This window comes from Amblyraja radiata, chromosome 15 (assembly GCF_010909765.2).
Source record: "Amblyraja radiata isolate CabotCenter1 chromosome 15, sAmbRad1.1.pri, whole genome shotgun sequence".
NCBI lineage: Eukaryota > Metazoa > Chordata > Chondrichthyes > Rajiformes > Rajidae > Amblyraja > Amblyraja radiata.
In genome coordinates, this window is record NC_045970.1 from 38,214,312 (window position 1) to 38,241,977 (window position 27,666).

The 27,666-nt window shown below is 47.8% G+C and overlaps 1 protein-coding gene across 1 annotated transcript in view; it reads right to left on the minus strand.

Annotated features, from left to right (window-relative positions):
* Nucleotides 1-27,666, minus strand: part of abcc2 (ATP binding cassette subfamily C member 2) — a 50,468-nt gene that overhangs the window by 22,364 nt on the left and 438 nt on the right. The window contains exons 2-16 of the mRNA XM_033034081.1: nt 25,675-25,848; nt 24,042-24,188; nt 22,173-22,310; nt 21,394-21,516; nt 21,052-21,107; nt 18,703-18,928; nt 15,713-15,891; nt 13,739-13,916; nt 12,522-12,776; nt 9,737-9,802; nt 8,443-8,580; nt 6,470-6,616; nt 5,381-5,465; nt 3,606-3,672; nt 917-1,043 (exon numbers count right to left, since the gene is read on the minus strand). Of these exons, the coding sequence (XP_032889972.1) occupies nt 917-1,043; nt 3,606-3,672; nt 5,381-5,465; nt 6,470-6,616; nt 8,443-8,580; nt 9,737-9,802; nt 12,522-12,776; nt 13,739-13,916; nt 15,713-15,891; nt 18,703-18,928; nt 21,052-21,107; nt 21,394-21,516; nt 22,173-22,310; nt 24,042-24,188; nt 25,675-25,848 (2,106 nt within the window). The remainder of the gene's footprint in view (nt 1-916; nt 1,044-3,605; nt 3,673-5,380; nt 5,466-6,469; nt 6,617-8,442; nt 8,581-9,736; nt 9,803-12,521; nt 12,777-13,738; nt 13,917-15,712; nt 15,892-18,702; nt 18,929-21,051; nt 21,108-21,393; nt 21,517-22,172; nt 22,311-24,041; nt 24,189-25,674; nt 25,849-27,666) is intronic.

Sequence of the window (27,666 nt, forward strand, 5' to 3'; positions counted from 1 at the left end):
ACATTCTCCCTGTGACTGCGTGGGTTTTCTCAGGGTGCTCCGGTTTCCTCCCACATTTCAAAGACGTGCGGGGTTGTAGGTTAATTGGCATCGGTAACATTCTAAGTTGTCCCCAGTGTGTAGGATAATGCGTTGAGGTGTTCAAGATCCTGACGAGCATTGTCTTTAGAGTGCTCCCAGCCCAAAACTGTGCTGGTAAGTAGGTTCATTAGCCTTGGTAAATTGTGGGTGAGTGGCAGGGTGGTGGGGTGGTGGGGTGGTGGTGGGACGGAGGGTCAGAGTAGAATTAGTCTAAAGTTTAGCTTAGTTTATTGTCATGTGTACCGAGGTACAGTGAAAAGCTTTTTTGTTGCGTGCTATCCAGTCAGCGGAAATACTATACTTACAATCAAGCCGTCCACAATGTGCAGATATAAGGATAAAGGGTATAATGTTTAGTGTAAGATAAAGTCCAATGAAGTTCAATTAAACATAGTCCGATAGTCTTCAATGAGGTAGATGGTAGTTCAGGACCGCTCTCTAGTTGGTGATAGGATGGTTCATTTGCCTGATAACAGCTGGGAAGAAACTGTCCCTGAATGTGGAGGTGTGCGTTTTCACACTTCTATATCTCTTGCCTGATGGGAGAGGGGAGAAGTGGAAGAGACTAGTGCTTGGTTAAGTGTAGATGGAATCAATGGAAGGGAGGTTGGTGTGCGTGATGGTCTGGGCTGTGTCCACAACTCTGCAATTTCTTGTGGCCATTGATAGCTGGTTGATGGCCTGCTTGGACTCAACAGGCCGAAGGGCCTGTTTCCATGCTGTATCTTTCTACAACTCTATGACAAGCTGGACTGAGGGTCGGAGATAGTTCTCACAAAGCCACATGCCTCCCACAAACAGTCAATGGCGATGGATAACAGTGCATTGTCCGTACCTTGGTGTTGACACATCCTGTGATGTTCTCCATCTCGCCCAAGATGGCCGACATGAGAGAGGACTTGCCACATCCCACTGGGCCCACCACTGCTACTAGGCTGCCCCGCTTGAAGTCCAACGTAACACTACAGGATGAATCGGCAGTAAAGAAGGCAAGTGCAATGTTAGCATTCATATCGAGAGGACTAGAATATAAAAGCAGTGATGTAATGTTGAGGCTTTATCAGGCGCTGGTGAGGCCACATTTGGAACAGTGTGAGCAGGAGGGTGGTCAAAATCATAGCCGGTCACGTAAAGGTCTTGTGTTGCTGGGTCTTTCGTTAATCAGCTTAAATCTTCTCTTAACCTGTCAGCCACGAGAGACGGCTTTGCTTTATTTAATCAACCTAACGTGCCACATGTTAAACACTTTGCCAGTTACACAGGTCGGCAGTGGTAGAGTCGCTGCCTCACAGCGCCAGAGACCTGGGTCCAATCCTGACTAATGGGGGTTGTCTGTGCGGAGTTTGCACGTTCTCCCCGTGACCGCGTGGACTTTCTCCGGGTGCTCCGCTTTCCTCCCACATTATAAAAACATGCGGGTTTGTAGGTTAATTGGCGTTTGGTAAAATAGCAAATTGTCCCAAGTGTGGAGGACAGTGCTAGTATACGGGGTGAATGCTGGTGGGCGCAGTGGGCCGAATAGCCTGTTCCCACACTGTATCTCTATAGTCTAAAGTGTACATCACTGACCATTTCATTGAGATACTCTCTCCCTGTTAACTGCCCCAAATACCCTCCCTTCAGTTTAGTTTCCTTTGACTATTAACCAATACTCTCTCTGTGCTTATATTTGACTTCTAGTCCATTGCACTGTCATTTCTTGTCACTTCCTTTCATGTGGGATGCAGAACATTAAACATAGAACAGTACAGCACAATGTCTGTGCCAAACATGATGCCAAGTTATACTAAACTCCTCTGCCTGCATGTGATGCATATCCCTCCATTCCCAGCATAACCATGTGCTCAACTATAAACCTCTGACAGGCCACTATCACATCTGCGTCCACCACTGCCCCCTGCAGCGCGTTCCAGGCAACCACCACTCTGCGTACAAAACCTGCCCCGTCCATCGTTAAACTTTCCCCCTCTCACCTTATAGTTATGTTCATATGTCATGGGGGCGGATATTAAGCCAATCGGCCCGCTGAGTCTACGCCACCATTCGGTCATGGCTGATCGATCTTTCCCTCTCAACCCCATTCTTCTGCCTTCTCCCCGTAACCCCCGACACCCGCACTAGTCAAGAGCCTGTCAATCTCTGCTTTAAAAATACCCTATACCCTCTAATCTTTGATATTTCCACCCTGGGTAAATGGTTCTAACTGTTCACCCTACCTATGCCTCGCATCATTTATATACATCCAGCAAAACTCCCCTAAACCTCCAACACTCCAGAGAAAACAACCCGTCCATGGATCAATGGAGGCAGATGATTGATAAGTATCAGATGAATAGTGTCAGTGATAGTGTCAGAGGGATAGTGTCAGTGTCATAGTGTCAGTGTGATAGTGTCAAAGCGATAGGGTCAGGTTGATAGTGTCAGGTTGATAGTGTCAGACCGATAGTGTCAGACTGATAGTGTCCGATTGATAGTGTCAGTGATAGTGTCAGCGATAGTGTCAGAGTAAACGTGTCAGAGTGGTAGTGTCAGAGTGGTAGTGTCAGAGTGGTAGTGTCAGAGTGGTAGTGTCAGAGTGGTAGTGTCAGAGTGATAGTGTCAGAGTGATAGTGTCAGAGTGATAGTGTCAGAGTGATAGTGTCAGAGCGATAGTGTCAGCGATAGTGTCAGCGATAGTGTCAGCGATAGTGTCAGCGATAGTGTCAGCGATAGTGTCAGCGATAGTCAATGATTGTCAGAGTGGTAGTGTCAGAGTGAACGTGTCAGAGTGAACGTGTCAGAGTGAACGTGTCAGAGTGAACGTGTCAGAGTGAACGTGTCAGAGTGGTAGTGTGAGAGTGATAGTGTCAGAGTGATAGTGTGAGAGTGATAGTGTCAGAGTGATAGTGTCAGAGTGATAGTGTGAGAGTGGTAGTGTCAGAGTGGCAGTGTCAGAGTGGCAGTGTCAGAGTGAATGCGTCAGAGTGAACGTGTCAGAGTGGTAGTGTCAGAGTGGTAGTGTCAGAGTGGTAGTGTCAGAGTGGTAGTGTCAGAGTGGTAGTGTCAGAGTGGTAGTGTCAGAGTGATAGTGTGAGAGTGATAGTGTGAGAGTGATAGTGTGAGAGTGATAGTGTGAGAGTGATAGTGTCAGAGTGAACGTGTCAGAGTGAACGTGTCAGAGTGTTAGTGTCAGAGTGTTAGTGTCAGTGATAGTGTCAGTGATAGTGTCAGTGATAGTGTCAGAGTGATGGTGTCAGAGTGATAGTGTCAGAGTGGTAGTGTCAGAGTGGTAGTGTCAGAGTGGTAGTGTCAGAGTGGTAGTGTCAGAGTGGTAGTGTCAGAGTGGTAGTGTCAGAGTGGTTAATGTCAGAGTGATAGTGTCAGAGTGATAGTGTCAGAGTGTTAGTGTCAGTGATAGTGTCAGAGTGATGGTGTCAGAGTGACAAGTGATTGAGAGGTGCTAATGAGACGTGATTGATCCCACGATTGACGTGTGTCAGATTGTGATGGAGTGCTGGGCATCAGGTCACCGCGGGATAACTCACTCCTTGATTGTTGGGTCTCCACTTCTGTCCCAGGAGAAGCTTGCATCCGTGAAGCTGACTGCCGACTCTGCAGGAAAGAACAGTTCCTTATTCCGTTCACACCCAACAAATGTCAGTGAAATGTCAATACCCCTCATGAATGCATAGTTTGGCAATGCCGTGTATAATCGCATAGAGATATCCTTAATCTGAAATCCAGAGTCCAGACCGACCATCGAGTCACACGTTCGCACTGGTTCTATCACTGGTTCTATCACTGGTTTCACTCTGTCACCCAACTTTCACAAACCATTCCCGACACACATGGGGCAATTTTACAGAGGGCCATTTAACCTACAAATCCACAATTCCTTTGGGACGTGGGAGGAAACCAAAGCGCCCAGAAGAACCCCACATGGTCACGAGGTGAATGTGCAAACTCCACAACAGACAGCACCCGAGGTCAGGTTCGAATCTGGGTCTATGAGGCAGCAGTTCTACCCGCTGAGCTGCCACTGTGCTATTGAGTTGGATGCGATCCCCTCATTGGGGTTGCCTCCATGAAGAAGGGCAATAAACTATCCCAGCTCTGGCGATGTTAAGTTAACCATCGTCATTGGCCTTGTTCCCCTCTGGTCTATTGATCCTGTTGAGGTGAGTTGGTTAGACCATAACTAGGGCTTAAATATGCCACACTGCAGGGCCACCTTAATTGATTGATTGATGATTGATTCTCAGGCACAGCACGCAATCAGGCCCTTCGGCCCACCGTTTCCACGCTGACCAACAATCACACTAGTTCCATGTTATCTCACTTTCTCTGCTGCTCCTTACACACTAGGGGTCAATTAACAGAGGGCCAATCAACCTACAAACTCGCACATTCGGGATGTGGGAGGAAACTTTGTGAGGATGTTGCCAGGACACGAGGGCCTGAATTATATAGAAACATAGAAACATAGAAAATAGGTGCAGGAGGAGGCCATTCGGCCCTTCGAGCCAGCACCGCCATCCATTGTGATCATGGCTGATCGTCCCCAATCAATAACCAGTGCCTGCCTTCTCCGCATATCCCTTGACTCCACTAGCCTCTAGAGCTCGATCTAGCTCTTTCTTAAATCCATCCATGACTTGGCCTCCACTGCCCTCTGTGGCAGGGAATTCCATAAGTCCATGTTTTTTCTCACCTCAGTCTTAAATGACCTCCCCTTTATTCTAAGACTGTGGCCCCTGGTCTGAGACTTATAAGGTGAGGTTGAGCAGGCTAGGACTTTATTAGGGGAATCAAGAACCAAAGAACATAGGTTTAAGGTGAGGGAGGGGAAAGATTTAATAGGAACCTGAGGGACAACTTTTTCACACAAAGGGTGATGGGTATATGGAATGAGCTGCCATAGGAGGTAGTTGAGGCAGGTACAATTGCAACATTTAAGAAGCATTTAGACAGTTACATGGATAGGATAGGTTTAGTGAGATATGGTGAGACGCAGGTGGGACGAGTGTAGATGGGATATGTTGGCCGTTGTGGGCAGGTTGGGGCGTAGAGGCCCATTTCTAGCTGTATGACTGCGACTCTGACAGCACCCGAGGTCAGGGTTGAGCCGGGTCACTGGGGCTGTGAGGGAGCGGCACTACCCGCTGCGCCAGCGCGGTTTGTTCAGACAACTGGTTATTTGTCATAGAACCTCATGTTTCCACCCGTTCTTGGCGATGATGGACAACCCACTCTGGCTTGAGGTTAGCTCGAGCCTCCCACAATACGTTGGTTGATCTAACATGGTATTGTGCCCGTGTACCGTAGGTGGGGTCGTGGTGGATTGAAGACGAGTCCAAGTCCTCATCTCCCAGGAAGTTCTCAAGCCGTTTGCAGGAAACGGTGGCCTAGGGGGTAGAAGAAATATAAAAAAACAGAGCAGTGCAACACAGGGACAGGCCCTTCCGCCCACAATGTCTGTGCTATACACAACGTCACATTGAACTAATCTCCTGTGCCTGCACATGATCCATATCCGTGCATTTCCTGCATATCCATCTAAAAGCCTCTTCAATTCCACTATCGTATCTGTCTCCTCCATCACCCCGACAGCAAGTGCCAGACCCCCCCCCCCACCCTCAGTGTAAACAACTAGCCCCACACATCTCCTTAAAACGTTGCCCTTCTCACCTTAAAGTTACGTCCTCTAGCCCACCCTGAGGTCAATTTCTACCCTATCTCTGCCTCTCATCATTTTACATACTTCTATCTGCTCTCCCCTCAGCCTGGCGTTCCAGAGACAAAAATCCAAGATTGTCCAGTCTCTCCTCATTGCGAATACCCTCTGATTCAGGCTGGATAACAGTAAATCTCTTCCAGCTTTCTTCTCCCACCCCTCCTCCCTCCTCCCTCCCTTTTAATCAGACTGATGAAGGGTCCCAACCCGAAACGTCACCCATTCTTTTTCTCCAGGGATGCTGCCTGACCCGCTGAGTTACTACAGCACTTTGTGGCCTTTTGTGTAAACCAGCATCCATCCGCAGCCATCCGCAGTTCCTTGTTTCTACATTCTGGTGAACCTTTGTGGTAATCCTCAGGCTAATCTTTGTACTGTAGACTTCAGATATACAGCGCGGAAACAGGCCCCCCTTCAGCTCACCGAGTCCACGCCAACCAGTGATCACCCCATACAATAGCACTATCCTACACTCTAGGGAGAATTTACAATTTACAGAAGTAACCTACGAATCTGTACTTCTGTACGGAGTGTGGGAGGAAATCTGGAGCACCCTAAGAAAACCCTCGCAGTAACAGGGAAAATGTACAAACTCCATACAGACAGCACCCATGGCCAGGATCAAACCCGGGTCCCTAGCACACTAAATGTTGGACTTATTCCCGCAGATCTTACCTGGACTATCGATGAGATAAGCATGGGCATCATCACGAGAGGGAACCTCATTATGTTGAAGATGGAGATGGAGGTGAAAGCTTTCCCCGCGTCTAGAACGTTGTTCTCGTCGACAGCCAGGTAGACGGCAAAGCTGACCAGAGACACCTGTGGAACATGGACCTGCGTCAATCATTGCACAACCCTTCACTGACAACACCAACCCTATGCAGCAATCTGCCTGGTGCCAAACAAAACAACAGTGCGTTCAACGCTTCGTTATGATCACATGTATCGTGAAACAGTGAAGGACTTTTTTTGCATACGGTTCAGTAAATTATTACTGAAGCAGCCATGTACGGAGCATTCAGGAACGGCGCAGTGGGTAGAGCCACAACTTCACAGCGTCAGAGATCCAGGTTCAATCCTGACACGGGGGTTGTCTGTATGCAGTTTGAACATTCTCCCTATGACCGCGAGGGTTTCCTCCCACACCCCAAAGACGTGTGGGTTTATAGATTAATTGGCCCTCTGTAAATAGCCCTTAGCGTGTAGGGAGTGGATGAGAAAGTGGGATAACATAGAACCAGTGTGAGCAGATGATTGATGGCCGGCATGGATCTGGTGGGCTGAAGTGCCTATTTCCACGTATCTCTAAGCTAAACTAAAATTTAATATTTCACATTTGGCCAGGAACATTATCAGGAAAAGTTGAGAGGGATATGGGCCAAATGCAAGCAGGTGGGTCTGGTGTAGATTGGACATCATGTTTGGCATGGACATGTGGGGCTGAAGGGTCTGTTTCCATTCTGTGTGACTATAAATCTATAATCTTCTTACTTGATCTCTTTCCTCCTTCAAGGCACCTTTTAAAACCCATCTGGCCATATATTTCCATACCACTCTTTGATACATTTCACCATGTTAAAAACACAACACATTCTCGTAAGACTTTATTCCTTGGAGCACAGGAGGATGAGTGGTGATCTTATAGAGGTGTACATGATCATGAAAGGAAAAGATCAGGTAAATGCAGTCTTTTGCCCAAAGTAGGGGAATTGGGAACAGGATTCCTCCCACATTCCAAAGACGTACAGGTTTGTAGATTAATTGGGTTTTGTAAATTGTCCTTAGTGTGTAGGATGGCGCTAGTGTGCGGGGATCGCTGGTCGGTGCAGACCCGGTGGGCCTGTATTTCTAAACTAAACTAAAGAGGACATAGGTTTAAGGTGAAGGGGAACAGGTCTAATAGGAACCTAGGGGTTTACACAAAGGGTGGTGAGTGTATGGAATGAGCTGCCGGAGGAGGTCGTTGAGGCAGGTACTATCATAAGGTTTAGAAACATAGAAACATAGAAATTAGGTGCAGGAGTAGGCCATTCGGCCCTTCGAGCCTGCACCGCCATTCAATATGATCATGGCTGATCATCCAACTCAGTATCCCGTACCTGCCTTCTCTCCATACCCTCTGATCCCCTTAGCCACAAGGGCCACATCTAACTACCTCTTAAATATAGCCAATGAACTGGCCTCGACTACCCTCTGTAGCAGAGAGTTCCAGAGATTCACCACTCTCTGTGTGAAAAAAGTTCTTCTCATCTCGGTTTTAAAGGATTTCCCCCTTATCCTTAAGCTGTGACCCCTTGTCCTGGACTTCCCCAACATCGGGAGCAACCTTCCTGCATCTATCCTGTCCAACCCCTTAAGAATTTTATAAGTTTCTATAAGATCCCCTCTCAATCTCCTAAATTCTAGAGAGTATAAACCAAGTCTATCCAGTCTCCAAGTATAAACCAAGTTTAAGAGACATTTGGAGAGGTACGTGGATAGGAAAGGTTTAGAGGGATATGGGCGAATAGCGAGCAGGAGGGACTAGTGCAGATTAGGGAGATTGGTCAGTGTGGGTGGGCAAGTTGAGCCGAACAGCCTGCTTCCACAATGTATGACTCTACGACTCTTATACATCCTGATACGATAGCATAGACAATACCTACCAGGAACGGTGTACAGGTGACAAGGAAAATGGCCACACCCAGCAAGTACGAAGACTTCTTTATCATTTTCAACTCGTTCTCCCTTATGCCACTAATTTGATTTTCAAATGACGGTTCCCAAGCATAAAATTTCATAACCTATTAAAATGAACAAAAAATTAGCAACATTCTGGGAAACGTCAGGCACAACAAAGTGCTGGAGGATCCGAGCGGCACGTTGGCGCAGCAGTAGAGCTGATGCCTCACAACGCCAAAGACCTGGGTTCGATCCTGACTACGAGTGCTGTCTGTTTGGAGTTTGTACGTTCTATGTACTGAGGTAGAGTGAAATTCATTTTTTGCATACAGTTTAGCAAAATTATTACTATACATAAATACAATCCCAGATTAGGAACAAAGTGTGTTGAAATAGTCCACTGTGACCGTATACAAGAGTTGCCACGTTTGGAGCCATTTTCAAACTCTTTGGACTTTAGACTTTACGTTAGAGATACAGCGCGGAAACAGGCCCATCGGCCCACTGAGTCCACGCCGACCAGCAATCAACTCATCCAATACAATAGCACTGTCCTACACACCAAGGACAAATTACAATTTTACCAACGCCAATCAACTTACAAACCTGCACATCTTTGGAATGTGGGAGGAAACCGGGGCACCCGGAAAAAACCCACACAGTCACAGGGAGAACGTGCAAACTCCGTACAGACAGCGGCCAAGGTAAAGATCGACCCCGGGTCTTTGGTGCTTATTATTCACTTTATCCTGTACAATGTAGATGGCTCGATTGTAATCATGTGTAGTCTTTCTGCTCACTCAATAGCACGCAACAAAAAGCTTTAAGGGGCTGTCCCACTGTACGAGCTGATTAAAGAGTTCTCCAGGGTTTCCCCTGATTCGAAATCGGAGAATTACGGTAATAGCCGCTCGTAGGTACTCGGGGCTCTCGTGGACGTTTTTTAAAAAAGTTGAAAAATCTTCACGAGTCTTCACGAGTTTACTGCGTTTCCCGAGTACCTGCCGTTAGCGTTACGAGCCACTAAGAGACGTCCCGCGCTCCGACGTGGCCGCTATGTACATTCTAAGTGCTTAACACGCGTTTGATTTTTTTTTTAACTCGTGAGAGCTCTTGAATTAGCTCGTACCGTGGGACAGCCTCTTTACACTGTGCCACAGTACATGTAACTATAAACTAAACTAAACTTGATCGCTACGCCACTGTGCCGCCCTACCCCTCACACGTCATTCTCCTCCCACACGGTCCACCCTCCAACCTCCAACCCCAGTGAATTACCTTAATCCCATTCAGAATGTCAGTCATTAGTTTCATCCGCCGATCTTTGTGCTTCATGTTTTTCACCTGTGGAAATATCAGGTCAAGTTAAGATGGCCTGAAATGATTTGACTCAGTCCAGTTTAACGACAGGAATCTGCCCTTGCCCTTTTGTCAAGTGTTGTTGGGGGATGGAGCATTGTGTTCAGTTTTGGTCGCTCTCCTATAGGAAGGATGTCGTGAAGCTAACCATCCACTCATCAACTAGAGATCGGACCCGACCTACCATCTACCTCACTCAGACGATCTTTAATCGGACTTTACTGGACTCTGTCTTGCACTCAACATTATTCCCTTCACTCTATATCTGTACATTGTAGATTCTACACGATTATAAACTAAACTAAACCTGGAAAGAGTGCAGAGAAGATTTATGAGGATGTTGCCAGGACTATAGGGAGAGATAGGGTAGGCTAGGCCTTTATTCCTTGGAGTGCAGGAGGCTGAGGGGTGATCTCATAGAGGAGTCATGAGAGGAATAAATAGGGTGAAAGCACAGGGTCTCTTAACCAGAGTAGGGGAATCAAAAGCCAGAGGACATAGGTTTAAGGTGAGATGGGAAAGATTTAATAGGAACCTGAGGGGTAACATTTTGGCACAAAATGTGGTGGGTGTATGGAATGAGCCGCCAGAGGAGATAGTTGTGGAAGTTACTATAACAATGTTTAAAAGACATTTTGACAGGTACATGGATAGGGAAGCTTTAGAGGGATATGGATGGACTATGCTGGCAAGTTGGGCCAAAGGGCCTGTTTCCATGTTGTAAGATTCTATCACTGTGACTCTAAGCTAGAAAGAGTGCAGAGAAGATAAATGAAGATGTTGTCAGGAATTAAGGGCCTGAGCTATAGGTAGAGGATTGGCAGGCTCGGACTTTTTTCCACGGAGCGCCGGAGGATGAGGAGTGATCTCAATGCTCAACAGTCAATGGTTTCTTTAATTGTCACGTGTACTAATATACAGTGAAATATAGGTCCAGCTTTTAATGGCTAGTATTTTATTGATGAGAATTTATTTATCCTTGTAAATCTTCTCTGCACCCTTTCTGGCTTGCCAATATCTTTCCTCTAACATAGTGCCAAGAACTGAACATATACTCTAAATGCGGCCTCACCAATGTCTTATACAACATGACCTCCCAACTTCTATACTCGAGTCTGAGTGAGGGTCTCGACTCATAGAAATATAGAAACATAGAAAATAGGTGCAGGAGGCCATTCGGCCCTTCGAGACAGCACTGCCATTCATTGTGATCATGGCTGATCGTCCCCTATCAATACCCCGTGCCTGCCTTCTCCCCATATCCCTTGATTCCACTAGCCCCTAGAGCTCTATCTAACTATCTAATTCGGTAGGCGGCGCGACTCTCGTCTGCAGCGGCCTCTGCAGTCCGTCTGCGTTTTTATTATTTTATGTCTATGTTTTAATGTAGTTTTTGTTATTTTTGTTGGGGTATGTGTGTGGGGGGGTGGTGGTGGTGTGGGGGGGTTGGGGGTAACTTTTAAATCTCTCCCTGCACGGGAGACCCGACCTTTTCTTTGTCGGGTCTCCGTTGTCGTTGGGGCTGCAACGAGGAGCGGCCTCCAACAGGAAGACCGGGTGCTCCAGTGCCGACTACTCACCTCACCGTCGTGGAGCTGGCCGAGTCCAGAGCGGGTGGAGCGGTGGTGGACGCTGCTGCGGCCCGACCCCCGGAGATTCGGTGGCTGCAACTGCGGGTCTGGCGGACGGCACCGGGAGCCCGCGGGTCCCTGGGGGAGACCGCTTTTCAGGGCTCCCGCAACGGCGACTTCTCCCGCCCGAGTTGCGGGGTTGAAGAGCTCCTGGAGCGGGGCCTACATCACCGCCCCGCGCGGCTTGGAATGGCCGCGGGAGTTTGCGAGCGCGCGCCGGGGGCTCTAACACCAAGACCCGGTGCGCGACCTTGCATCACCCGGCGTGGCTTAAATGACCACGGGACAATCGCCATCGCCCGCCGGGGGCTTTGACTTTGACTCTGACATCGGGGGGGAGAGTGCAGTGGAGAGAAAAAAAATTTTGGCCTTCCATCACAGCGATGTGATGGATGTTTATGTAAAATATGTTGTGTCTTGGGTCTATTTGTTTGTAATGTATGGCTGCAGAAACGGCATTTCGTTTGGACCTCAAGGGGTCCAAATGACAATAAATTGAATTGAATTGAATTAAATCCACCCAGTGATTTGGCCTCCACTGCCCTCTGTGGCAGGGAATTCCATAAATTCACAACTCTCTGTGTGAAAAAGTTTTTTCACAACTCAGTCTTAAATGACCTCCCCTTTATTCTAAGACTGTGGCCCCTGGTTCAGGACTCGCCCATTGGGAACATTGGAAACATTTTTCCTGCATCTAGCTTGACCAGTCCTTTTATAATTTTATATGTTTCACCGAGGTCAGGCTAACTGGTCTATAATTCCCCGTTTTCTCTCTCGCTCCTTTCTTGAAAGTGGGATAACATTAGCTATCCTCCAATCCACAGGAACTGATCCTGAATCTATTGACTCGAAACGTCACCTATTCCTTTTCTCCAGAGATGCTGCCCGACACACAGAGTTACTCCAGCATTTTGTGTCTCTCTCCTATACTCAATACTCTGCCTTTCTGACCACCGTATCTACCTGTGACTTCAGTGACATCCGTGGTGTAATAGGGTGACCGCAACTGAACGGAGCACTCCACTGCCGACTACCCCGCGACAAAGACCCCTCACGGAGTGACGCCACCTCACCTCCAGGGCCCTGCTTTTGCTGGCCAAAAACCCGTTGATGGGAATGAGCAGGATCATGACGGCAAAGCCGGCCAGGACGGCGGACCCGAGCTCCTGCCACAGGAAGGCGATGCCGATCAGAATCTGCAGCGGAGCCGACCACAGCAGGTGGATGAAGTTGGTGACGTCGTTAAATCGCTGAGCATCCACCGCCATCAGGTTGACAATCTCCCCCACTGTGCACTCCTTCCGCGCTGCGTTAGACACGGTCAGGGCCTGTCGGGAGAGAGAGGAGAGCTGGGCTGGGCTACAATCCCACACCCACTAAAACAGACCCTGGTTCACATAGCACGAATGGTGGCACAGTGGTAGTGTTGCTGCCTCACAGAGCCAGAGACCCAGCTTCCATCCCGACCACGGGCGCTGTCTGTACAGAGTTTGTACGTTCTCCTGTGACCTCGTGTGTTTTCGCTGAGATCTTCGGTTTCATCTTACACTCCAAAGACGTACAAGTTTTGAAAGTTAATTCTCTTGGTATATATGTAAATTGTCCCTAGTATGTGTAGGATAGTGTTAATGTGCTGGAGTCGCTGGTCGGTGCAGACTCGGTGGGCCGAAGGGCCTGTTCCCGCTCTGTATCTCCAAACTAAACTGGAGGTGTGTATTTTCATACTTCTGTACCTCTTGCCTGAGGGGAGAGGGGAGAAGAGGGAGTGACTGGGATGAGGCTGGTCATTGATTATGCTGGTGGCCTTGCCGAGGCAGCATGACGTATAAATGGTGTAAATGGAAGGAAGATGGACACAAAATGCTGGAGTAACTCAGCGGGACAGACAGCATCTCCAGAGAGAAAGAATGGGTGACGTCTCGGGTCGAGACCCTTCTGCAGTCTGAAGAAGAGTCTCGACCCAAAACGCCACCCATTCCATCTCTCCGGAGATGCTGCCTGTCCCGCTGAGTTACTTCAGCGTGTTGTGTCTATCTTCGGTTCAAACCAGCATCTGCAGTTCCTTCCTGCACAATGGAAGGGAGGTTGGTTTGTGTGATGGTCTGGGCTGCGTCGGTGAGCTTTGGCGGCGGCAGATTGGCCTTGTGGCCGACAGAGCCTCGAGGCGGTGGTGTGACAATAAAGTTTCCACTCCACAACTCTCTGTGATTTCTGGTGGTCTTGGATGGAGCTGTTCCCAAACCATGTTGCCGTGATGCATCCCGATAAAATGCTTTCTCTGCTAACTCACCTTCTTGTAGACGGCGGCTGTGATGGCAGTCCGGACTCGCATGCCAAGCAGGAAGCAACACTGGAAGTACTGCTGCAGCAGCAGTGACTGAACGATGGCCAAGACAAACAGCAGCACCGCGTATAAGTAGCCTTTCCACGCATAGATGGACGTGTCTTCTGTAAACGAAACCAGCAGCCTGCTCAGTAAAGAAAAGCACCATTAGGAAGTTCGGCATGTCCCCAACAAGCCTCACCAACGTCCACAGACGCGCTGTAGAAAGCAACTTATCGGGATGTATCACAGCATGGCTTGGGAACAGCTCCATCCAAGACTGCAAGAAATTGCAGTGAATCGTGGATGCAGCCCAGACCAACCTCCCTCCCTCCCATTGACTCAATTTACACCATACGCTGCCTCGGCAAGGCCACTAGCGTAATCAAGGACCTTTCTCACCTCCAGTCATTCCCTCTTCTCCCCTCTCCCATCAGGCAGAAGTGTGAAAACACACACCTCCTGATTCAGAGACTGCTCTCTTGCCAGCTGTTATCAGGCAGCTGAACCACTGGACTTTAACTTGCACTAAACGTTATTTCCTTTATTCTGTATCTGTACATTATGGACAGCTCGATTGTAATCATGTATAGTCTTTTCGCTGACTGGGTAATAATAATAATAATAATGGATGGGATTTATATAGCGCCTTTCTAATACTCAAGGCGCTTTACATCGCATTATTCATTCACTCCTCAGTCACACTCGGTGGTGGTAAGCTACTTCTGTAGGCACAGCTGCCCTGGGGCAGACTGACGGAAGCGTGGCTGCCAATCTGCGCCTACGGCCCCTCCGACCACCACCAATCACTCACACACATTCACACACAGGCAAAGGTGGGTGAAGTGTCTTGCCCAAGGACACAACAACAGTATGCACTCCAAGCGGGATTCGAACCGGCTACCTTCCGGTTGCCAGCCGAACACTTAGCCCATTATGCCATCTGTCGTCCCAACAGGTAGCACACAACATAAAAACTTTTCATGTGCACATTGGTACCAGTATCAATATTAAAACTAAACTAAGCTAAACTAAACAGAGTTCTAAACAGAGTAACTTAAGACAGCACAATGGTGCAGCGGTAGAGCTGCTGCCTTCCAGTGCCAGAGGCCCGGGTTCGATCCTGATCTCGGATGGTGTCTGCACGGAGTTTGTACGTTCTCCCTGTGACCACCTGGGTTTCTTCCGGGTGCTCCAGTTTCCTTCCCCATCCCTAAGACATGTGGTTAAGAAGGAACTGCAGATGCTGGAAAATCAAAGGTACACAAAAAGCTGGAGAAACTCAGCGGGTGCAGCAGCATCTATGGAGCGAAGGAAATAGGCAACGTTTCGGGCCGAAACCCTTCTTCAGACTGAAGTCTGAACCCAGTCTGAAGAAGGGTTTTCGGCCTGAAACGTTGCCTATTTCCTTCGCTCCATAGATGCTGCTGCACCCGCTGAGTTTCTCCAGCTTTTTTGTGTACCTAAGACATGTGGGTTTGTTAGTTAATTGGCTTCTGTAAATTGCCCCCCCTAGTATGTAGGATAGAACTAACTGCGAACGGATGATTGCTGATCGGCGTGGACTGGGTGGGCCGAAGGGCCTGTTTCCACGTTGTATTTTGACACTAAACTAAACCAAAGATAAGACACAAAATCCTGGAGTAACTCAGCAGGTCAGGCTGTATCTGTGGAGAAAAGGAATAGGCGACGTTTCAGGTCGGGACCCTTCTTCAGACTAAATACACTGGATGAACTAAAGCAGCTGGCCGAATTATTGATTGATTGACTGACTGATTGACTGATTGATTAACTGATTGATCGATTTATACTCTATCTCATGTGACAGAGAAATCTTTCATCTTGCAAACCACACACAAGTTATGCAAAGAGTCACTACGGAAAGTTACAAAGTGTTCGGTGAGGCATGCCGGGGCTGAATCGCTGTGTGCCTCCACTTACTTTAGCAGCTGGGGGCTGGTAAAGAGAAGGCCGTCGTGACAAATCTTGAAGAACACGCCCTTGAGGAGGATGTAGCGGTAGGTTTTCAACATGGCCACCACCAGCCACCCCGTCGCCCCTCGTGCCGCTGACTTCTCCTTCCCGCCCTTTCTCCTTCTGTCCTTCCCGCTCTTTTTGTCCTTAAGCGCGGGAAGGGAACACAGAATTGGCAACAGTGAGCAAGACAACACAAGCTTCCCCGAAAAAAAACTTTATCCAAAATGAAAATAGATACAAGGCAAAAACTCTTCATACATTCTCTATACTTTCTATATATGTGTACAATGGGCAAAGTTTAAAGGAGACGTGTGGGGCTTTTATTTACACAGAGGGTGGTGGGTACCTGGAACCTGCTGCCAGGGGTGGAGGAGACAGATACGATAGTGGTGTTGAAGAGACTTTTGGATAGACAGGAATGGAGGGAGATGGATCACATGCAGGCACATAAGATTTGGTCTTGGCTTTATGTTCGGCACGGGCATTGTGGGCTGAAGGGCCTGTTCCTGTGCTATGTATAGACTTTAGAACTTTGTGATGGGGCAGAAACAGGCCCTTCGACCCACCCTACCTGGACCAACCAACAATCAACCAGTTCACTACTTCTATCCTACCAACTAGAGACAGTGTATAATTTACAGAAGCCAATTAATCTACAAATCTTTGTGTCTTTGGAGTGTAGGAGGAAACCGGAGCACCCGGACAAAACCCACGTGGTCACAGGGAGAACGTACAAACTCTGTGCAGTAGTCAGGATTGAACCCGGGTCTCTGGAGCTATAAGGCAGAAACTCTACAGCTTGGCCACCGTGCCACCCTGTAATGGCTGATGTAAGAGGGAATTGCAGATGCTGGGAGAGGGGAGAAGAGGGAGTGACCAGGGTGAGACTGGTCCTTTGATTATGCCGGTGGCCTTGCCGAGTCAGCGTGAAGTGTCGACGGAACTATAGTAATGTTCTGGAACGTCGCAGGCGCACATAATTGATGTTGGTTTATTATTATCAAATGTACCGTGACACAGTGAAAAACTTTTGTTTGCACGCTATCCAATGAGACAGATAATATTATGCAATCGTGAGTACAATCAAGCCGAACACAAGTGCGGCAGGTGGAGTGAAGAGAAAAGTACCAGAGAGCAGAATATAGTTCTCAGCGTTGTGTGGTAACAGTTCCAGGGACAAAGTCCAATGTCCGCAATGACGTAACCCCAGCTTGTAAAAGGACCTACTTATGTTCAGCTAGAAAAAGTGCAGAGCAGATTTACGAGGTTGTTGCCAGAACTCCAGGGCGTGGGCTACTGCAAAAGGTCAGGCAGCCTAGGACTTTATTCCTTCGAGCACTGGGGTGGGGGGGGGGGGGAGTGATTTCATAAATATAAGATCATGAGGGGAATTGACCCGGTAAATATATAAACACTTTTACCCAGAGTAGGGGACTCAAGAACCAGAGGACATTGGTTGAAGGTGAGAGGGGAAAGATTTAATAGGAAACTAATGCCCCTGTCCCACTTAGGAAACCTGAACGGAAACCCCTGGAGACTTTGCGCCCCACCCAAGGTTTCCGTGCGGTTCCCGGAGGTTACAGGTGGTTGACGGAGGTTGCAGGTAGTGGAAGCAGGTAGGGAGACTGACAAAAACCTCCGGAAACCTCCAGGAACCGCACGGAAACCTTGGGTGGGGTGCAAAGTCTCCAGAGGTTTCCGTTCAGGTTTCCTAAGTGGGACAGGGGCATTAGGAACCGAAGGATGGTGGGTGTGTTGGACGAGCTGCCAGAGGAGGTCGCTCAGGCAGGTACAATAACAACATTTAACAGACATTTGAACAGGTACATGGATTGGAAAGGTTTAGAAGGGTATGGGCAGAATTCCCTGGGCCGAGCCACATGCCCCATCTACACTCGTCCCACCTGCCTGTGTCTGTTACAAATCCCTCTAAACCTGTCCTATCCACGCACCTGTCCAAATGTCTCTCTCCTTCCAGAAACCAGAAATGAATCTGATTTTTGTTCAGTTGTATCTTGTAATCAACATTGTTGCCAATAATGTGGCTTCCTCGACTTATATGACACTTAAAGCAGAGTTTTCTGTAAATTCACTTTGTGCTTCTGCCTCAGTCACTTCTTCTACAGCTTGGTCCATACACCCACCACCCTTTGTGTGAAAATGTTGCCACTCAGGTTCCCATTAAATCTTTTCCCCCTCACCTGAAACCTATGTCCTCTGGTTCTCGATTCCCCTACTCTGGGCAAGAGACTCTGTGCATTCACCCGATTCCTCTCGTGATTTTGTACACCTCGATAAGATCATAGAAACATAGAAATATAGAAATTAGGTGCAGGAATTAGGTGCAGGAGTAGGCCATTCGGCCCTTCGAGCCTGCACCGCCATTCAATATGATCATGGCTGATCATCCAACTCAGTATCCTGTACCTGCCTTCTCTCCATACCCCCTGATCCCTTTAGCCACAAGGGCCACATCTAACTCCCTCTTAAATATAGCCAATGAACTGGCCTCAACTACCTTCTGTGGCAGAGAATTCCAGAGATTCACCATTCTCTGTGTGAAAAATGTTTTCCTCATCTCGGTCCTAAAAGATTTCCCCCTTATCCTTAAACTGTGACCCCTTGTTCTGGACTTCCCCAACATCGGGAACAATCTTCCTGCATCTAGCCTGTCCAACCCCTTAAGAATTTTGTAAGTTTCTATAAGATCCCCCCTCAATCTTCTAAATTCTAGCGAGTACAAACCGAGTCTATCCAGTCTTTCTTCATATGAAAGTCCTGACATCCCAGGAATCAGTCTGGTGAACCTTCTCTGTACTGCCTCTATGGCAAGAATGTCTTTCCCCAGATTAGGAGACCAAAACCCTAATCCTCCTGCGCTCCAGGGAATAGAGTCCTGGTGACACATTGGAACCCAGCCCAGGAGGAGAGGCAAGGTTTAGGGTCTCACTCACCATCATTAATACATCTTGGCTGATGCTTCTGTTAAAACCATTCATTTGCTCTGCGTCTTTGTGGCGTTCCTTGCTTTGTTTTTCGCCCATCTTCTTTTGGGCCTTCTTTAGGCCTTGCCTCATGTGTTTGTCAAACTCAGCGTAAATAGTCTGACATCGATCCTCCTCGTTCAGGTCCCACAGGTGCTTGCTCTCCAAGGGCTTTCTGTATCCTTTCATCATCATCCTGTCACAAGGCCACAAGCATTTAAAATAAATAAGTAAAAATATCTGACATCCGGGCGGGCCGCTTGCCATCACAGATTTGCTGCAATTTTTAGGTAATTTTCTTCCAGTTTAGTTTAGATCTAAAAAGTCTTATAAAACAGGACTTTCATTTATTTGTTCTTTGTATCTTTTCATGCCTCTAGTTTCCTTCCTCACTGACTCTCAGACTGAAGAATGGTGTCTCGACCTGAAACGTCACCTATTCCTTTTCTCCAGAGATGCTGCCTGACCCGCTCAATTACTCCAGATTTTTGTGCCTATCTTCGGTGTAAACCAGCATCCATAGAGCAAAATTAGGCCATTTGGCCAATTTTCCATTCAATCATTGCTGATCTATCTTTGCCTCTCAACCCCATTCTCCTGCCTTCTCCCCATAACCCCTGACACCCGTACTAATCAAGAATCTGTCAATCTCCATCTTAAAAATACAAGATGGCCTCCACCACCGTCTGTGGCAATGAATTCCACAGATTCACCACCCCCTGACTAAAGACATTGCTCCTCATCTCCTTTCTAAAGGTATGTCCTTTTATTCTGAAGCTGTGGCCTCTGGTCCTAGACTCTCCCACTGGTGGAAACATCCTCTCCACATTCACTCTATCCAGGCTTTTCACTATTCACTAATTAACCACCATCACTGTTTAATACCATGGGCTTTGATTTTATTGACATCTGATAATATTTTGTTCATTTCTGGGCACCATATTATAGGAAAGATATTGTCAAGCTTGAAAGGGTTCAGAGAAGATTTACGAGTATGTTGCCAGGACTAGAGGGTGTGAGCTACAGGGAGAGGTTGAGTAGGCTGGGTCTCTATTCCTTGAAGCACAGGAGGATGAGGGGTAATCTTATAGAGGTGTATAAAATCATGAGAAGTATAGATCAGGTAGATGCACAGAAACATAGAAAATAGGTGCAGGAGGAGGTCCTTCAAGCCAGCACACCGCCATTCATTGTGATCATCCACAATCAGTAACCCGTGCCTGCCTTCTCCCCGCACCCCTTGATTCTGCTAGCCCCTGGAGCTCCATCTAACTCTCTTTTAAATTCATCCAGTGAATTGGCTTCCACTGCCCTCTGTGGCAGAGAATTCCACAAATTCACAACTCTCTGGGTGAAAAAGTTTTGTCTCATCTCAGTTTTAAATGGCCTCCCCTTTATTCTTAGACTGTGGCACCTGGTTCTGGATTCCCCCAACATTGGGAACATATTTCCTGCGTCTAGCTTGTCCTGTCCTTTTATATTTGTATACATTTCTATAAGATACCCTCTCATCCTTCTAAATTCCAGTGATTACAAGCCCAGTCTTTCCAATCTTTCCTCATACTGTTAGACAGTCCCGCCATCCCGGGGATTAACCTTGTGAACCTACGCTGCACTGCCTCAATAGCAAGGATGTCCTTCTTCAAATTAGGGGACCAAAACTGCACACAATACTCCAGGTGTGGTCTCACCAGGGCCCTGTATAACTGCAGAAACCTATTTACTCCTTTACTCAAATCCTCTTGTTATGAAGGCCAACATGCCATTAGCTTTCTTCACTGCCTGCTGTACCTGCATGTTTACTTTCAGTGACTGGTGTACAAGGACCCCCAGGTCTCGTTGCACCTCCCCTTTTTCCTAATCTGACACCATTCAGATACTGTAATAATCTGCCTCCTTGTTCTTGCCGCCCAAGTGGCTAACCTCACATTTATCTGCACTTATGCACAGAGTCTCTTGCCCAGAGTAGGGGAATCGAGGACCAGAGGACATAGGTACAAGGTGAATGGGAAAAGATTTAATAGAAATCTGAGGGGTAACTTTTTCCCCACAAAGGGTGGTGGATGTAAGGAACAAGCTGCCAGAAGAGGTAGTTGAACCTGGGACTATCCCAAAGTTTGAGAAACAGTTAGACAGGTACATAGATAGGACGGGTTTGGAGGGATATGGACCAAGCGCAGGCAGGTGGGACGAGTGTAGCTGGGACATGTTGGCCGATGTGGGCAAGTTGAGCCGAAGGGCCTGTTTCCGCACAGTATCACTCTGTGACTGTGACATTGAAGTATTGATAAAAAAATGAGAAATCAAAATTTCACTTACCCATTAAACCAATGAAATGTTATTCGACTGAGAAAAGATGCAGCAATGTGAGGATTCTAAGAAAAGAGAAAATAAGACAGTCTGTATTAAACCGTACTTCAAATAGTAATCATTTACTCCATGGATAGAGTTTGCCCTGTGTCTAACCCGTGTTGTCCCTGCCCTGCGAGGGAGTGTGTAGTGGGATAGTGTGGGGGGAGATTCACTCTGTATCTAACCCATGTTGACCCTGTTCTGTGAGTGTGCGACAGGACAGTGTAGAGGGAGCTTCACCCCGCCTGCAATAGAACGATACTCCCAGCAACATGGATGAGCACATAGATACACACAGTTGTAAGCTACCTTCTTTGCAGCAGCTCTAGTTTCTGAGGAGACGTCAGAAATGCTGGATACAACCAGGGATATACACTTGAGACTGTAGGAGATACAGAATAGTGTGAACCGTGGCAGATCAGGAGGCCCACCCTGTGGAGGAGACAAACACATTCAGTATGAGATACCACCGATGAGATTCGCAACATTCCACATGCTGCGGATCTGAAAATGTCGCCTAACTTGGGCGGCACGGTGGCCCAGCGGTGGAGTTGCTGCCTTACAGCGCCAGAGACCCGGGTTCAATCCTGACTATGGGTGCTGTCTGTACGGAGTTTGCACGTTCTCCACGTGACCGTGTGCGTTTTCTCCGGGTGCTCCGGTTTCCTCTCAAATTCAAACGATGTACATGTTTGTAGGTTAATTGGCTTCTATAAATCGTCTTCGCTGTTTTTAAACTTTACTTGAAACTTAAGAGTCCGCGCCGACCAGCAATCACCCCGTACACTAGCACTATCCCACACAGTTGGGACAATTTACATTTTACAGAGGCCAATGAACCTACAACCTGCACATCTTTGGAGAGCAGGAGGAAACCGGAGCACCCAGAGAAAACCCACGCAGTCACAGGGAGAACGTATAAATTCCGTACAGACAGCACCCGTAGTCAGGATCGAACCCGGGTCTCTGGCGCTGCAAGGCAGCAACTCTACCCGCTGCGCCACCGTGCCGCCCCATGCACGTTTACTGTCCGCGTACTTTGTGTCTGGAATCTAAAGGGGAAAGTCGGCAGGCGATCGATCTCTCACCTGGTCAATGGTCATTCTGATGAGGGTCTGCAGCATTAACAGGTCACAGGCAGCAGACAGCAGCCAGAAGCTGAAGATGCAGGCAGAGTTCTTGTCGTCAATCCGTCTCCTGCCCTCGTGAATCAACATCACCAACAACTGCGGACAGGTGGAAGCGGGGAGAAGCTCTCAGTGTCAGCCGGCATTGGCACCCCCCTGACCGACCGGTCACAGAGAGTCACACAGCACAAACACAGGCCATTCGGCCCCATTCATACAAGCCAACCACGATGCCCCAACTAAGCTAGTGCCATATCATGGAGTCATAAGGTCATACAGCACAGGCCCTTCAGCCCTACTCATCCATGCTGTCCAAGATGTCTCGTATCATGTAGTCATAAGAGGTATACAGCACAGAAACAGCTCCTCAGCCCTACTTGCTCATTCTGACCAAGATGCCTCATCTACACCTGGTCAATGGTGAATGTGAGGTTATCCACTTTGGTGGCATAAACAAGGGGGCAGATTATTATCTCAATGGGGTTAGGTTAGGTAAGGGGGAGGTGCAGCGAGACCTGGGCGTCCTTGTACACCGGTCACTGAAAGTTGGCGTGCAGGTACAGCAGGCAGTGAAGAAAGCTACTGGAATTTTGGCCTTCATAACAAGAGGATTTCAGTATACGAGTAATGTGGTTCTTCTGCAGTTGCAAAGGGCTCTGGTAAGACCACATCTGGAGTATTGTGTACAGTTTTGGTCTCCTAATTTGAGGACGGACATCCTTGTGATTGAGGCAGTGCAGCGTAGGTTCACGAGATTGATCCCTGGGATGGTGGGACTATCAACTGAGGAAAGATTGAAAAGACTAGGCTTGTATTCACTGGAGTTTAGAAGGATGAGGGGGTTTCTTATAGAAACATATCAAATTATAAAAGCTAGATGCAGGAAAAATGTTCCCAATGTTGGGCGAGTTCAGAACCAGGAGCCACAGTCTTAGAAGGGGAGGCCATTTAAGACTGAGGTGAGAAAAACCTTTTTCACCCAGAGAGTTGTGAATTTGTGGAATTCCCTGCCACAGAGGGCAGTGGAGGCTAAATCACTGGATGGATTTAAGAGAGAGTTAGATAGAGCTCTAGGGGCTAGTGGAGTCAAGGGATATGGGGAGAAGGCAGGCACGGGTTATTGATTGGGGACGATCAGCCATGATCACAATGAATGGCGGTGCTGGCTTCAAGGGCCGAATGGCCTCCTCCTGCACCTATTTTCTATGTTTCTACACTGGTCTTGCCTGTCCACACATGGCCCATATCTCTCTACACCTTTCTCATCTATGTACCTATCCATGTGACTTTTAAATGCTGTTATAGTACCTGCCTCAACTACCTCCTCTGGCAGCTCGTTCCATACAGCCACCACCTTCTGTGTGAAAAAGTTGCCCCTCGGGTTCCTATGAAATGTTTCCCCTCACACCTTAAACCTATGTCCTCTGGTTCTTGATTCCCCTTCCCTGAATAAAATATTGTGCCTTATCTATCCTATCTATTCCAGTCATGATTGTATGCAGCTGTAGTTACATATTTCTAAATGTCCTCTGGAAATGCTGTCTGACCTGCTTTGTTACTCCAGCACTTTGTGTTTTTTTCTGTAAACCAGCAACTGCCATTCCTTATTTCTACATGTCCTCCATAGATGCTGCCTGACCCGCTGAGTTGAAGAAGGGTCTCAACCCGGAACGTCACCTATTTCTTCGCTCCATAGATGCTGCCTGACCCGCTGAGTTACTCCAATACTTTGTGTTTTACCGTTAACATCCACTCTCCTTCTCACAAAGGATCCCAAACCAATCGACGCTCAACACGTATCGTGTCACGAGAGACCAGGCTGTTTCTTACCCAAGACAGAAGATAAAGAAATGCGTTTACGTAGAAAACAACCGGGTTCTGTCCATTAGTTGTGGAGTCGAGATCAACCTCATAGTCCTCCATTACCGTCAAAATCATGTCGGCCATCGAGGTCAGGAACAAAAGGCCGGCGAAGATCTGTTTATGGAGAGGAAGATGATGATCACGTTCATTGCCCAGTGACTTCATCGGTAGAGTTGCTGCCTCACGGCGCCAGAGACCCGGGTTCGATCCTGACTACGGCCGCTGGCTGTACAAAGTTTGTACGTTCTCCCTGTGACCACGTGGGTTTTCTCCAGGTGCTCTGGTTTCCAACCACACTCTAAAGACGTACAGGTTTGAAGGTTTATTGGCTTAGATAAAATTGTAAATTGTCCCTAGTGTGTAGGATAGTGCTAGTGCACAAGGTAATGGCTGGTCAGTGTGACTCGCTGGGCCGAACGACATGTTTCCATGCTGTATCTTTAAAGTCTAAAGTAAATAACTTCATAGGTCATAGGAGCATAATAGGCCATTCGGCCCATTGAGTCTATTCCGCCATTCAATCACAGTTGTTCTATCTTTTCCTCTCAACCCCGTTCTCCAGCCTTCTCCCCATAACTTTTGACACCCATGCTAATCAAGAACCAATTCATCTCTACTTTAAAACTACACAATGCTTCCTTGCTTTAGTTTAGTTTAGTTTGGAGATACAGCACAGAAACAGGTTCTACGGCCCACCAAGTCTACGTCAACCATCGATCACCCATTCACAATAGTTCCATGTTAATCCACTCATCCACTCACCCACACACTAGATGCAATTTTACAGATACCAATTAGCCTACAAATCCGCACGTCTTTGGGAAGTGGGACGAAACCGGAGTGGTCGGAGGAAACCTACACGGTCACAGGGAGATCTTGCAAACTCCACGGAGATGGAATGGAGGTTAATGGATCTAGAGCAAGCAGAGAGATTAACTTGGCATCATGCTCGGCATGGACATTGTGGGCCGAAGGGACAGTTCCTGTTCTGTTCTATGAGAGCAATGATCACAGTATACAGGTCCACCACTGATTTTCCAGCACCCTTGTTTCCAGAGCCTTTCTGGATTGTCCATTTTGACGGATCAACAGAAGTCACGGTCTCCAAGAGGAGCCAGACGATACTGGAATGGGCCGTCTAGGCTGTGGAAGTTGGCAAAGTCGGCTGCGGAAGTTGGCTATGGGAACGGATCTGCCGGCTCCAGCCGGGACGGAGTTCCAGAGCCCCAGCCGGAGTGGGCAAATTCGACCCGCCAATCGGCGCGGAATTCCAAAGAGGTCGGAATTGGCCGCCTCATCTGGCCAGGGCACCACATTTTCAGGTGGACCTTCAGAGGGGGATTTCAAGTGAGCAATTGTAATTTTGTCTGGAGTAATGGAGGTGCCGGACCACCAGTTGCCGGGTAATCGGTGCTGGACTTAAACTGAACGAAACAAAATTAAGCAAAACTGAAACTAAACTAAGCTAAAAATAAGCAAAAACTAAAACAAAACTTACACTAAACTCGATAAACTAAATTGGAGGAAAATATATCAATTCCGCCACTGATCAACTCGTCTGAATGTCTTCACCTGCATTGTGAAGGGAGAAACTACATACCTGTTTGGCCAGGTAGAGTCTTGAACAGGTGCCTCCAATGTGTCTCGACTTGCAGAGGGCCAGAACTTGCCATGATGTACATATCCATAGGAAGGCCAGGGGAATCCACACCAGGACTGTCTGCTCAAAGCACACGGTGAGGTCGGGGTCTGGGCGGTCCAGGAGAGAGGCATTCTGTACAGGGAGACAAGAACCCTCATCGTCAGCCTCAGAGACAGAGTCACCTCCCCGCTCACCTGTATCCACCTATCACTCACCCGGCCTTGACCTGCCCCTGATGGACACAACGTGCTGGAGTAACTCAGCGGGTCAGGCAGCAACTCTGGAGAGAAGGAATAGGTGACGTTTTGGGTCGAGACCCTTATGAAGAAAGACTGGATAGACTTGGTTTATACTCTCTAGAATTTAGGAGATTGAGAGGGGATCTTATAGAAACTTACAAAATTCTTAAGGGGTTGGACAGGCTAGATGCAGGAAGATTGCTCCCGATGTTGGGGAAGTCCAGGACAAGGGGTCACAGCTTAAGGATAAGGGGGAAATCCTTTAAAACCGAGATGAGAAGAACTTTTTTCACACAGAGAGTGGTGAATCTCTGGAACTCCCTGCCACAGAGGGTAGTCGAGGCCAGTTCATTGGCTATATTTAAGAGGGAGTTAGATGTGGCCCTTGTGGCTAAGGGGATCAGAGGGTATGGAGAGAAGGCAGGTACGGGATACTGAGTTGGATGATCAGCCATGATCATATTGAATGGCGGTGCAGGCTCGAAGGGCCGAATGGCCTACTCCTGCACCTAATTTCTATGTTTCTATGTTTCAGACTTCAAATTTACTTTGATGTTTTCAGTGTTGCTCTAATGTTTGAGGGGAGATGCGTGAGGCGCGCATGTTTTGAAGTTAATCTGCTTCAAAGGTTAAACCACCAGTTATCAAGATCTCAATGACTCATGAATTTGACCTCAAACACATCAAATGCCAGGGACCCTTTCAGATGCTTTCCCCAAAGACAACCTGGACAGTTAATATAGGATGTAGAAACAAGGAACTGCAGATACCTGTTCACACAAAAAGGACACAAAGTGCTGGAGTAACTCAGCGGGTCAGGCAGCATCTCTGGAGAACATGGCCAGATGAGGTTTTTGGTGCGGACTCGAGGAAATCCCTGATCCGAAACGTCGCCTTTCCATATTCTCCAAAGATGCTGCCTGACCCGCTGAGTTACTCCAGTATTTTGTGTGTTTTTTTTAAGTTAATATAAGAAGACATCTCAGTAGCATCACAATTAAAGGGTCACCCACAGGAAAATGATTTGGAAGGCACGGTGACGCAGGGGTAGAGTTGCTGCCTTGCAGCGCCAGAGACCATGGTTCGATCCTGACCACGGATGCTGTACAGAGTATGTACATTCTCCCTAAGACCGCATGGGTGTTTTTTTCCTGGTGCTCCGGTTTCCTCCCACACTCCAAAGACGTATAGGTTTGTAGGTTAAGTGGCTTGTGTAAAATTGTAAATTGTCCCCCGTGTGTAAGATCGTGCTAGTGTACGGGGATCGCTAGTCAGCACGGACTCGGTGCGGTGAAGAGTCGGCCCATCGTTCACTCTAGTTCTATGTTATCCCACTTTCTCATCCACTCTCTACTCTAGGAGTAATTTACAGAGAGCCGATTAACCTCCAAACGCGTACGGGCACATCTTTGGGATGTGGGTGAAAACCGGATTACCCGGATAAAACCCACGCAGTCACAGGGAGAACGTGCAAACTACACACAGATGGCAGCGGCTTTATGAGCTGTGCTACTGTGCCACACCAAACGTTATTCAAATTGATATGGTGATGGATAGCATCGCGGAGATCCTTGACCGATTTACAGGCTGGGACTAAAACGTAGTTGAAGCTGAAAACTGTCAACTGTGCTCCCAGCTGCTCACTTAAAGACGGGATCAATGTACCTTAAAACGGCTTTGAGCAAGATAGGACACTTCCTTGGAGCGCAGG